This window comes from Colobus angolensis, unplaced genomic scaffold (genome assembly GCF_000951035.1).
Source record: "Colobus angolensis palliatus isolate OR3802 unplaced genomic scaffold, Cang.pa_1.0 Scaffold178, whole genome shotgun sequence".
Lineage (NCBI taxonomy): Eukaryota > Metazoa > Chordata > Mammalia > Primates > Cercopithecidae > Colobus > Colobus angolensis.
The window spans coordinates 3,552,724-3,564,066 of NW_012114910.1; the positions used below are offsets into that span (position 1 = coordinate 3,552,724).

Consider the following 11,343-nt stretch of genomic DNA (forward strand, 5'->3'; position numbering starts at 1 on the left):
GAGACCGGGAGGATAATGAGGCCAAATAGCTTTGGCCCACCGCCCCGGGACTGGCAAAGACGCCAGACCTAACGCTCTTCCTTGGAAGAAGGAGCAGTGTTTGATTTGGTCAAGAGGCCAACACTAGTAAGCAAGCTTACTAACAGTAAGAGGATAAACACGAGCTGGCTGGACGCGAGGCTGGCTCAGGGCAGTGCTGTTGGGCTGAGGATTCAGGGAGCTGGTGTGGTCCAAGAGTCACACTTGCGGAAACTACAACTCCCAGCGTGTCCCGCGGCCGCCCGAGCGGGCGTCATGTGATCCATGCTCACGTGTCTCCGCAGCCGGCTCGGGAAAGAATCCCCAAAGGTAAGTGGCCGGAGACAGGCTCTGGAGGGTGGAAGTGTTAAATCCCCGAGGTCTCTGGAGCCCCTCAGCCCCCGCCACCGCGGCAGAGCTCAGGCCCTTTCCCTGCAGAGGTCCGGATCCCGGCGTCCTCGCCCCACGCCCGCCCCTCGGTTGGCCGGCTCTGCCGCGCCTTAGCCCAGCCAGCGGGTCTCCACCCAGTCCTAGGCCGGGATCGAGTCCCGGAGCTTCTCCCCAGTTTACCCCACAGTAGCCCACCCGCCTCGCCCCAGGCCTGCGAATCACCCCGCCCCGGCCTCCTGGCCCGGGTGCGCCCTGGCTCACCTCACAAAGCAGCCCACCCTTTCTATTTCAGGGCTCCAACCCCAGGCTGGACTGGGAGCACACTCCAGTTGGGATCTGAGGGGCCTACATCCCTGGCCTGAGCATGTGGGCATCAGGCTTCTATTCTGGCTCTGCCACCTACCCACTGTGACCTTAGTCTAACCTCTCCCTCCTGGGTCTGTTTTCCTATCTGACCTGAGGCTCCATTCCATGAGTAAGAGTGAGAGCCGCTCAGTTTCCTCCAGCTCTGCTAAAGCCACCACAAAAGTAGCTCACTCTTCTCTCTGCTGACAGCAAATTTTAGGCAAAGTCTTGAGAAAGAAGAAATTGGGGCCAGAAAGGGAAGTGAGGAGAACCAGATCCCAGACCTTTGGAGAGAAGGAGCAAACCCCCTCTGGCACAGCCCATCAGGGAGAAAGAGCAGGTAAGATGCAACGGTGGCCTGAGTAATTTGCCAGTGAGCAGTGGGGGTGCCGAGAGATCTTGAACCAAGGCAGAAAATCCGCAAGAGATGGGACCCCCAGCTTCTGAGTTCCATGAGGACCCCAGCCTGCGCTCTCATGTGGTTTGCAGGAGAGGCTGGCAGATGGTGCAGGACTCGGGCAGGGCTGCCAAAGGGAAACATTTTAGTTGGAGAGTCAGGAAGCCGCACCAAGCCTTGTGACCTTGGACGAGTCACTCTGTAGACCTCTGTGTCTGACATGAGCAGCGGGGAGGAGGTGGTCACAGCTCTGGCAGCACTCACTTTGCAGGGTTCCTTCTCTAACTGCACTGGAAGCCTGGGAGTCCCAAGACTGCCTTTACTGCTCACTGCTTTGATTTTGCTGAGTTGCTGGCTGGGTGACAGGATGTGTAAGAGGAAGAAACCCTGTGACATCTGACAGATCTTTCTGGGTTTAGAGCCAGCAAAAGGATGTTTCCTCTAGTGCCATGGTTCCATGCTTGATGACCGATGGCTGAGAGCACATGAATTTTCCCCCTTTCCCTCTCATGAGTGGATGGTCCCCAGCTTTGTTTGTCCATCATCAGGAGGAGTGATGGGAAGTAGCCCAAGTGGTCTTGTTAACCATTTTTAAACCCCCAGTGGGCTGAAGACATCAGAGAGGATGGCCCAATGGTTAGGGCAGTCATTATGGCTGAATCTGCTCAGTTCCCTTTTCTTCCCTCTGGGCTGTAAAGACTAAACCAGGCCGGGGGCTGTGGCTCAAGCCTGTAATCCCAGCACTTTGGGAGGCCAAGGCAGCAGGATTGCTTGAGCACAGGAGTTCAAGACCAGCCTGGGCAACATAGTGAGACCTCCTCGTGTCTACAGAAAATTTAAATACGACCCGCATGGGGGGCTTGTCACGTGGGAGAAGTCACATGGGAGAAGAGAATTGGCCTGAATTTTGAAGGGCCAATTTTCTTCCCCATAGGAACGAAAAATGTCAAAGGTTGGCCAGGCACGGTGACTCACTCCTGTAATCCTAGCACTTTGGGAGGCCGAGGCAGGAGGATCACCTGAGGTCAGGAGTTCGAGACCAGCCTGGCCAACATGGCAAAACCCCATCTCTACTAAAAATACAAAAGTTAGCTGGGTGTGGTGGCACACACCTGTAGTCCCTGGTACTCAGGAAGTTGAGGTGGGAGGATTGCTTGAGCCTGAGAGATTGAGCCTGCAGCGAGCTCTGATTGTGCCACTGCACTCCAGCCTGAGCAACAGAGTGAGACCCTGTCTCTAAATAAATAAAGACTAAACCAGGGAGGGAGTAGAGACTAAAATGGAGTTTTGTATGAGTACCCTGAAATCGGGACTCGGGAATGAGGAGACTTAAGGAGGGGTCTTTGGCAGATTTTGCCAGCCTGGGTGGTAACCAGCTAATAGCAGCCTCTGGGGAAGACTGCCCTGGCTCCTTCCTGCCTCCTTAGTCCCTGCCCTTGTAATCTGGGCTTCTTCCTGCTCTTTCTCCCATTAGCTATCCCAGGGCCTCTGTGCCCGTTGTTACCTGGCCAACAGCACCAGGCTCTGGTTTGGGTTTTTTTGTTGTTTTTTTGTTGTTTGTTTTGTTTGTTTTGAGACAGAGTCTCACTCTGTCGCCCAGACTGGAGTGCAGTGGCATGATCTGGGCTCACTGCAACCTCCGTCTCCCAATTTCAGGCCATTCTCCTGCCTCAGCTTCCTGTGTAGCTGGGACTACAGGGGCGAACCACCGCACCTGGCTAATTTTTGTATTTTTAGCAGAGGTGGAGTTTCACCATGTTGGCCAGGCTGGTCTCAAACTCCTGACCTCAGGTGATCTGCCCGCTTGGCCTCCCAAAGTACTGGGATTATAGACATGAGCCACCACCACACCCGGCCCAGGCTCTGGTTTTGATCAGTGTTCTGCTCTTAGCTTGCTTAGGGCTGGAGAGTCTCAGGCATGGTTGGTGGTGGGCAACATGGGAAGGGGCATCTGCAGAAATAACAGCAGCAGTGACCATTTATTGAGTGTTAAACCCTTACTGATATTAACACACGCCCCACAGGAACATATCATGTAAAGGCTTAGAGGGGCGAGGTGACTTGCCCAGGGTCACACAGATAGGCAGCGGAGGAGTCAGCATGCTGAAGCAGAGCCTACTCAGAGACCCAGATCACAGCCCTGTCCAGTGCTGCTCTTGATCTGGGGGTGGACTTGATTCTTCACGACCATCATTTCTCTGTGGGTCTCAGGCTATGAGCTGACCCTTGAGAACACTGAAGGTCCTTTTTCAGGGCTGGGCTCCTCAGAGCCTCAGAAGATTCTTGGAAGAAAAAAAAACTGCATCACAACAGTGTTTACCCAGAGAGCAAAGAGAATCAGTCAGGTGAAAAGCCTGTTATCTGAGTTCCGCCATACCCAAGGTACTGTCTTGGACTCTGGAGTGGGGCAGATACAAACGGATGGATGCCCTATGGTCAGACAGGCCTGGGTTTGAATCCCAGCTTCACCACTGACCACTGTATGACTCAGGGGAGAGTGGTTATCCCTTCTGGGATTCAGCTTCCTCTTTGGTAAAATGGTGACTGTCATGTCTACCTTTTAGGGCTGCATTGAGGATTGAATGAGAAAGCATTCCATAGCTGCAGCAATAGTGGTTTATAGTAACAAACAGCACTGCATGTTGAGCACCGATCATTGTAATCTAGCCCAGGAGAGCAAGCCTAGTGGCCAGTGAGATGCTAGCACGTGAGAGAGTACTGAGAAGAAACCAACTTGAGTGGTGCTGGGCCCCTACATGGCACCAAGAAGAGCTCAGTGAGTGACCCAGGAAATGGGGAAGAAATAGGACCGAAAAGGGTGGCTGGCAAAGGAGTTGGGAGCATTCCAAGCATGGGATGAATCATTGTTTTCCTGAAGATGCAAACATAACAGGCATGGGGGCTTTGTCACATGAGAGGAGTTGAGAATTGGCCTGAATTTCAAAGGTCCTCGAAAGTCACAGAATTTAGACTCCGGGCCACTGGGAGGCATGCTGGACTGTAATATGTTGAATTTCAGTTCTTGGCGAGGGGTCCTTTTGGGACCCTGTGGTGTGAAAACAGGCTGGGAAGCCAGACAGATCCAGATCCAGATCCTGCTGTGCAACTTGCTAATATATGACCCTGGGTCAGTGATGGGATCTCTCCAAACCTTTTGACCATACGTCTGTCCTAAGGATTGAATGAGATAAAGTATATTCATGACACACCTGCCCGACATGGGGCCTGTCTCTAGTGCTGATGTGTTAGTACCCATTTTATGTTGACATCTAACTGGCCCAATGAGTCCGTATGCCTGAAACAAGCATGATTTGCACCTGATCTGTTTCTGTGTCTGTCTCCCCATACTCTGGCACCCAGTGCACTGTCTGCACAGAGGCATACCTGGGTTTGGATCCTACCCATGTGATCTTGGGCAAGTTATTTCACCTTTTTGTTCCCCAGTTCCCCCATCTTAGGATAACAGTAGTGCTTGCCTTTGTCCCATCTAGGTTGAGAAGAGTCCTAGGCTAGCAGCCCCAAACAGGTGGGTGTTGCTCAGCTGCCTGGGGCATGTGGTTGTAAGGCAGAACCCACAGACCTTGCAGGAAGAAGGCTCTTGGGGCCATGGCCCAGGCCAGCATCAACAGTGACTACAGTGAGTGGGGCTTGAGCACGGATGCCGGGGAGCGGGCCCGGCTGCTTCAGAGTCCCTGTGTGGACACAGCCCCCAAGAGTGAGTGGGAAGCCTCTCCTGGGGGTCCAGACAGAGGCACCACTTCCACACTTGGGGCCGTCTTCATCGTCGTCAACGCGTGCCTGGGCGCAGGACTACTCAACTTCCCAGCAGCCTTCAGCACTGCAGGGGGCGTGGCAGCAGGCATTGCACTGCAGATGGTGAGTGCACTGGCCGGGAGGGCAGAGGTGCAGTTCAGGTGGGCACTTTACCTCAAAAGGGAGGCTTTGAGTCAGGAATGGCCAGTAAGTGATACGGCACTGCTCTCTCCTCCCTCACATGTTGCAGACATGACTAATCTATTCTAGTGTTCTTTCTTCTGACCCAAATGAGGCTTCAAAAGCCTTCCAACAATCAGAGAAATTTGAACATCAGTTACATCCCTAATTTTTTAATATTGATTTTGTGGTATGTTTACAAAGAGGGCCCTTATCTTTTAGAACTACATACAGAAATATTTATTGATGAAATGATATGATAGCTTATATTGGCTTCACAATAAATGCAGAGTGGGAGGGAAAGGGAATGATGAAACAGGTTGGCCATGCATTGATCATTTTTGAAGCTGAGTGATGGATACATGCCAGTTCTTTTTACTATTCTCTTTACTTTTTTTTTTTTTTTTTTGAGATGGAGTCTTGCTTTTTCACCCAGACTGGAGTGCAGTGGCCCAACCTCAGCTTACTGTAGCCTCCGCCTCCCAGTTTCAAGTGATTCTCCTGCCTCATCCTCCCAAGTCGCTGGCATTACAGGCACCCACCACCATGCCCAGCTAATTTTTGTGTTTTTAGTAGAGACAGAGTTTCACCATGTTGGCCAGGCTGGTCTCAAACTCCTGACTTCAAGTGATCCTCCTGCCTCAGCCTCCCAAAGTGCTGGGATTACAGGCATGAGTCATCGCGTCTGGCCTATTCTCTTTACTTTTGTGTGTTTGCAATTTTTCACAAAACTTTTTGTTTTTAAGGAAAACTCAACTCAGCATCGTCTAGCAGTCTCTTAAAATTGCCCTTGGGAGATTTGCCAAGCTTGCTTTGGGCACTGGCCCAGTAAATGCTAGGCGAGCCCAGGGCGCCCTCTGCTGCCAGGCCTGTCCCACAAGCTCTTGTTCTGCCTCTGCCTGCAGGGTATGCTGGTTTTCATCATCAGCGGCCTTGTCATCCTGGCCTACTGCTCCCAGGCCAGCAATGAGAGGACCTACCAGGAGGTGGTGTGGGCTGTGTGTGGCAAGCTGACAGGTGTGCTGTGTGAAGTGGCCATCGCTGTCTACACCTTTGGCACCTGCATCGCCTTCCTAATCATCATTGGTGACCAGCAGGACAAGAGTGAGCTTCCCCCTCAGTCCCTACCCCATCTCTTCTTATCAGCCCCAGGGATCCTAGGGGGAGGGAAAAGGTGCTGAACACCTCTCCAGGACTTACCTGGGCCCAGCATTCATCTGGGAATCCTCCCTCCAGGCAGAGGGAGGTGCTGGGACCCAGCGGAGCAGGAGGGCCACACCCCGTGGTGGCCTGGCTTGACATTCCCTCCTTCCTCCCTGTGCAGTTATAGCTGTGATGGCAAAAGAGCCGGAGGGGGCCAGTGGCCCTTGGTACACAGACCGCAAGTTCACCATCAGCCTCACTGCCTTCCTCTTCATCCTGCCCCTCTCCATTCCCAGGGAGATCGGCTTCCAGAAATATGCCAGGTATGGAGGCCCCAGCCCCGGTCAGACAGAAGCTGTGATCCTGGGCAGCTGTAGACCCAAGGGCTCCTGGGGAACCCTGCTCCTCCATGCCACCTTACCTTGGGGAGCAAGAGTAGGCAAAGCAGGGCAGAGCGGGGCTTGCACAGTTTCAGATAAGATCATCCTTTTCTGTCTCCATCACAGAAAAGGATGCATCCATGAGAGATTCAGTTCTGTGTCCTTTTGCATCCATGAGAAATTCAGTTCTAAGTGTCCTTGTCAAAGAAAGAACAGGTGGTATCTGGATGGTGAAGGTGGCCTCCTGGCTTTCCCTGGGAGGAAGGGATTTGGGTCTTTGAGTTTGTCAGCCTGGCAGCATCTTACCTGCAGCTTGGCATGAAGGAAGGAAACTGGTTTCCTGTCTAAGCATCTGAAAGGCTGTGGGATTCTAGGCTTCCCCGTCTGTAAGTGCAGGGGCCATGCTCCACTCTCTCCAAGGCTCCCATAAATGTTGACACCAAAGTGTTTGTACTCTCAACCCTCTTACCTCTGGCATCTCGTCGTTCTCAAAGGCCAGGCTCAGAGGATGGGCTGCCCACAGCCCCTGCCCAGGCTGGGCTGCTCTGATTCAAGTCCCAGGTGTGCTTTGGAGCCCTGCTGTCTGCATTGTCTCTAAGCCATGGAGCTGAACCAGCACTTCCCAATGGCCAGAGATGATGATCGGGTCCCCTCTTGGCTATCCAGCTCCCTCCTAGCTGTGGCAGGTTTCTCTGAAACTATTTCTCAGGCATTTCCTGAGTCTTTGCTTGGCATAGTTCCTGGTTCACTCAGTGGACACTTGTGGTCACTAGAGCTGAAGGTGGATGTCCCTAGGGGTGGAATCAGATAAGGGGCAGCTGGGGATGAGGACATTTACTCTCTCCTTCCCGGCAGCTTCCTGAGCGTCGTGGGGACCTGGTACGTCACAGCCATCATTATCATCAAGTACATCTGGCCAGATAAAGAGATGACCCCAGGGGACATCCTGACCAGGTGAGGGTGAGGGCCCTAGGAGACATGGGGAAGAAGCCAGCACTTGGGCCCCAGCAGGTGCTGGGTCAGGAACCAGAAGGCCACACAGGTGCTCTTCTCAAGGCTCATGAGCTCATCAGGGCTGACTTGGTCATTGTAGGAAGGAGGAAAGAGCCCCTGATCTCATGTTACTGGAGGGAAGAGCAAGAATCAGAGACAAGAGGCACTTTGCCACCCACATCCAACAGATGAACCAGTGTGAGGCTAGGCCTTGGGTTGTAGAGGAACCTGAGGGTAGAATTGCCCATGTTTCCAGCATGTGCTTATCTGTAATTTCTCTATCTTTGAGGGTGAATTTATTATTAAAAAAAAAAAAAAAAACAGGGCCAGGCGCAGTGGCTCACGCCTGTAATCCCAGCACTTCGGGAGGCCGAGGCAGGCGGATCATGAGGTCAGGAGATTGAGACCATCCTGCCTAACATAGTGAAACTCCGTCTCTACTAAAAAAATACAAAATATGAGCCGGGCGTGGTGGTGGGCGCCTGTAGTCCCAGCTACTCAGAAGGCTGCGGCAGGAGAACGGCTCGAACCCAGGAGGCAGAAATTGCAGTGAGCCGAGATCGCACCACTGCACTCCAGCCTGAGCGACAGAGCGAGACTCCGTCTCAAAAAAATAAAAAATTTCCTTTTTTTGAAAGGAACAAACCAGTGAAGCAAAACCCCCAGTCCAGGAGCCAGGAATTCAGGATTTTGGTCCTGGAGGGGCTTTTCGGAGCCTCCAGGCCCCCTCCCAGCAGGGCCTGGGACATAGGGACGCCTCTTCTCCCTGTTCCCAGACTTCTGTGGCTTGAACCTATAGAATGCCAGTTGCTGGAGACCATGGTAGGCTGAATGAAGAGTGAAGGTGTGGGGTGGGTTGGTGGCTCCGAGGAGTTCCCAGGTGGCAGCACCTTGTGTGTTTGTTCACAGGCCGGCTTCCTGGATGGCTGTGTTCAATGCCATGCCCACCATCTGCTTCGGATTTCAGGTGCCAGTGCCAGTTGCAAGGTCCCTGCTGTCCTCTTAGGTCACCCCACCCCAGGCTGGAACCCAGGAAGGAGGAGGAACCCAGGCAGGATGGAGGAAATCCTGGGGGGAAGGACGGAGCAGGGGCCTCAGGACTTGCCCCTTGTCCCTGGGGTCTTTGTTCCCAAGGTACCTTCCTCTGGAAACTGGGGGTGAGGTCATTTCCCCACCATGACCGTGCCCTTCACCTGGACAGTGCCACGTCAGCAGTGTGCCCGTCTTCAACAGCATGCAGCGGCCTGAAGTGAAGACCTGGGGTGGAGTGGTGACAGCTGCCATGGTCATAGCCCTCGCTGTCTACATGGGGACAGGTGAGTGCTCCCCGCTAGACCTGGGACTGGAGTGCTCTCACTTCCACAGGTGTCCTCAGGTCCTGGGGCCCAGCTTTCCTGGGGACAGCCCTGCATTCCCAGCGTGACTTGTACAGGCACTGGCTTGAACTTGGCCTGCCTGAGGCCTCCTCCTGCCAAGATGAGAGTGGCGTATTCATCCATTCATTCACCAGGTCTAAGTTGGTGCCTAGGAAGTGCCAGGAACTGTTCTCAGTGTGGGGGGTGCCATGGAGAGAGATAGAGCTGGTCTTGCCCTCATGGAGTTGACATTCTTGTTGGAGAGACAGTCATGCAGGAGTAACTAGGGAATCAGTAAGGAATTCCAGATGGTGGCAAGCATCCTGATGACAGTGAAATCGGGGAGGTGTATTTTGTTGTGTTTTGAGAAAGGGTCTCAGAAACTGTCACCCAGGCTGGAGTGCAGTGGCATGATCATAGCTCACTGTAACCTCAACCTGCCGAGTTCAAGTGATCCTCCTGTCTCAGCCTCCAGAGTAGCCGGGGCTACAGCCATGTGCCACCGTGCCCAGCTAATTTTTTGTTTTGTTTTGTTTTGTTTTAGCAGAGACAAGGTCTCACTCTGTTCCCCACGCTAGTCTTGAATTCCTGGGCTCAAGCAATTCTTCTGCCTCGGCCTCCCAAACTGCTGGGGTTACAGGCGTGAGCCACCAACCCAGCCTAAAATGGGGAAGGTATGAATGGGACTGGATGGGTGGCTTTGGGAGTGGTTCACAGAAGGTTCTTCTCAGAGGAGGCCCAAATGATGAGAAAGAGCCAGAAGAGGAGGAGCTGGGGGAGAAGGGTTCTAGACAGAGGAACCACAAAACACCAAATCACTGAGGCAGGGCCAGGAAGAAGGTCTGTGTGGCTGGAGTGGTGTGTGATGGGGGCAGGTGGCAGGCAGTGAGGCCAGACAGGCACTGGCAGCCAGATCCTATTGGGCCTGGAGGGCTTCTGGGAGTCAGAGAGGAAGCATTTTAAGCAGGGGGGTGGTTCAGGGAAAGATGGCTCTGGCTGCGGTGTGAAGAGTGGTTGGGATGAGGGAGCAAGTCTAGGAGACCCCGGAAGAAGGATCCCCTGAGTTCTTTCCATGGATGGACAGTAGGAGCTACCTGGGCCAGTACTGTTCTAGCCTCTGAATACACAGCCAGGAATAAGAGAGGCAAATAGCCAAATCCCTATTCTCCTGGGGCTCATATTCTGACTGGGAAGACAGAAAATAAGCCTGTGAAAAAACTTAATTTTTTTTATTGTTTACTTAAAAACCAGTGTAATAGTACAGTTTAAAAAAAAAAATTAGAAAGAGATGAGGCTGGTCACTGTGGCTCACACCTATAATCTCAGCTATGGGAGGCCAAGATGGGAGGTTCTCTTGAGCCCAGGAGGTCAAGACAGGCCAGGCAACGTGGTGAAACTCCATCTCTACAAAAAAACTAAAAAATTAGCCAGGTGTGGTGACATGCACCTGTGGACCCAGCTACTTGGGAGGCTGAGGTGGGAGGATCGCTTGAGCCTATGAGATAAAGGCTGTAGAGACCCATGATCATGCCGCTACACGCCAACCTGGGCAACAGAGCGAGACCCTGTCTCTAAAAAAGAGATAGAGAGAAATGAGTGTTAAGGGACGGGCACAGTGACTCATGCCTGTAATCCCAACACTTGGAAAAGCTGAGATGAGAGAACCACTTGAAGCCAGGAGTTCAAGACCAGCCTCGGCAACATAGTGAGACTCATTTCTACAAAAATTAAAGAATTAGCCAGGCATTGGCCAGGCACGGTGGCTCACTCCTGTAATCCCAGCACTTTGAGAGGCCAAAATGGGCAAATCACTTGAGGCCAGGAGTTTAAGACCAGCCTGTCCAACATGGCAAAACCCTGTCTCTACTAAAATTACAAAAATTAGCTAGGCATGGTGGCAGGCGCCTGTAAGCCCAGCTACTCAGGAGGCTAAGGGATGAGAATTGCTTGAACCTGGGAGGTGGAGGTTGCAGTAAGCCAAGTTCACACCTGGGGTATAGAGTGAGACTCTGTCTTCAAAAAAAAAAAAAAAAATTAGCCGGGCATGGTAGCATGTGTCTGTGCCTGTAGTCCCAGCGACTTAGGAGGCCAAGTCGGGAGGAACTTGAGCCTAAGAATTCAAGGCTACTATGGAACTATGATTGTACCACTTTGCTCCAGCCTGAGTGACAAAGCAAGATACGATCTTTAAGAAAAACGGCCAGGCACCGTGGCTCACACCTGTAATCCCAGCACTTTGGGAAGCCAAGGCAGGCAGATCACATGAAGTCAGGAGTTTGAGACCAGCCTAGCCAAATGGAGAAACCCCATCTCTACTAAAAATACAAAAATTAGGGCCAGGCGCGGTGGCTCATGCCTGTAATCCCAGCACTTTGGGAGGCCGAGGTGG

General features: G+C 52.7%; 1 protein-coding gene across 2 annotated transcripts in view; it reads left to right on the forward strand.

Annotated features, from left to right (window-relative positions):
• The first annotated feature begins 294 nt into the window (after nucleotides 1–294).
• The window catches only part of SLC38A7 (solute carrier family 38, member 7), a 35,170-nt gene continuing 24,121 nt past the window's right edge, over nucleotides 295–11,343 (forward strand). Inside the window, exons 1-8 of one of the 2 annotated variants that reach the window (XM_011938788.1) lie at nucleotides 295–348; nucleotides 964–1,093; nucleotides 4,642–5,026; nucleotides 5,989–6,187; nucleotides 6,408–6,549; nucleotides 7,462–7,560; nucleotides 8,509–8,566; nucleotides 8,801–8,915. In XM_011938788.1, coding sequence (XP_011794178.1) covers nucleotides 4,757–5,026; nucleotides 5,989–6,187; nucleotides 6,408–6,549; nucleotides 7,462–7,560; nucleotides 8,509–8,566; nucleotides 8,801–8,915 — 883 coding nt within the window. In that variant the 5' untranslated portion in view covers nucleotides 295–348; nucleotides 964–1,093; nucleotides 4,642–4,756. Of the gene's footprint in view, nucleotides 1,094–4,641; nucleotides 5,027–5,988; nucleotides 6,188–6,407; nucleotides 6,550–7,461; nucleotides 7,561–8,508; nucleotides 8,567–8,800; nucleotides 8,916–11,343 lie in introns of both variants that reach the window. The other variant, XM_011938787.1, reaches the window with a different exon arrangement.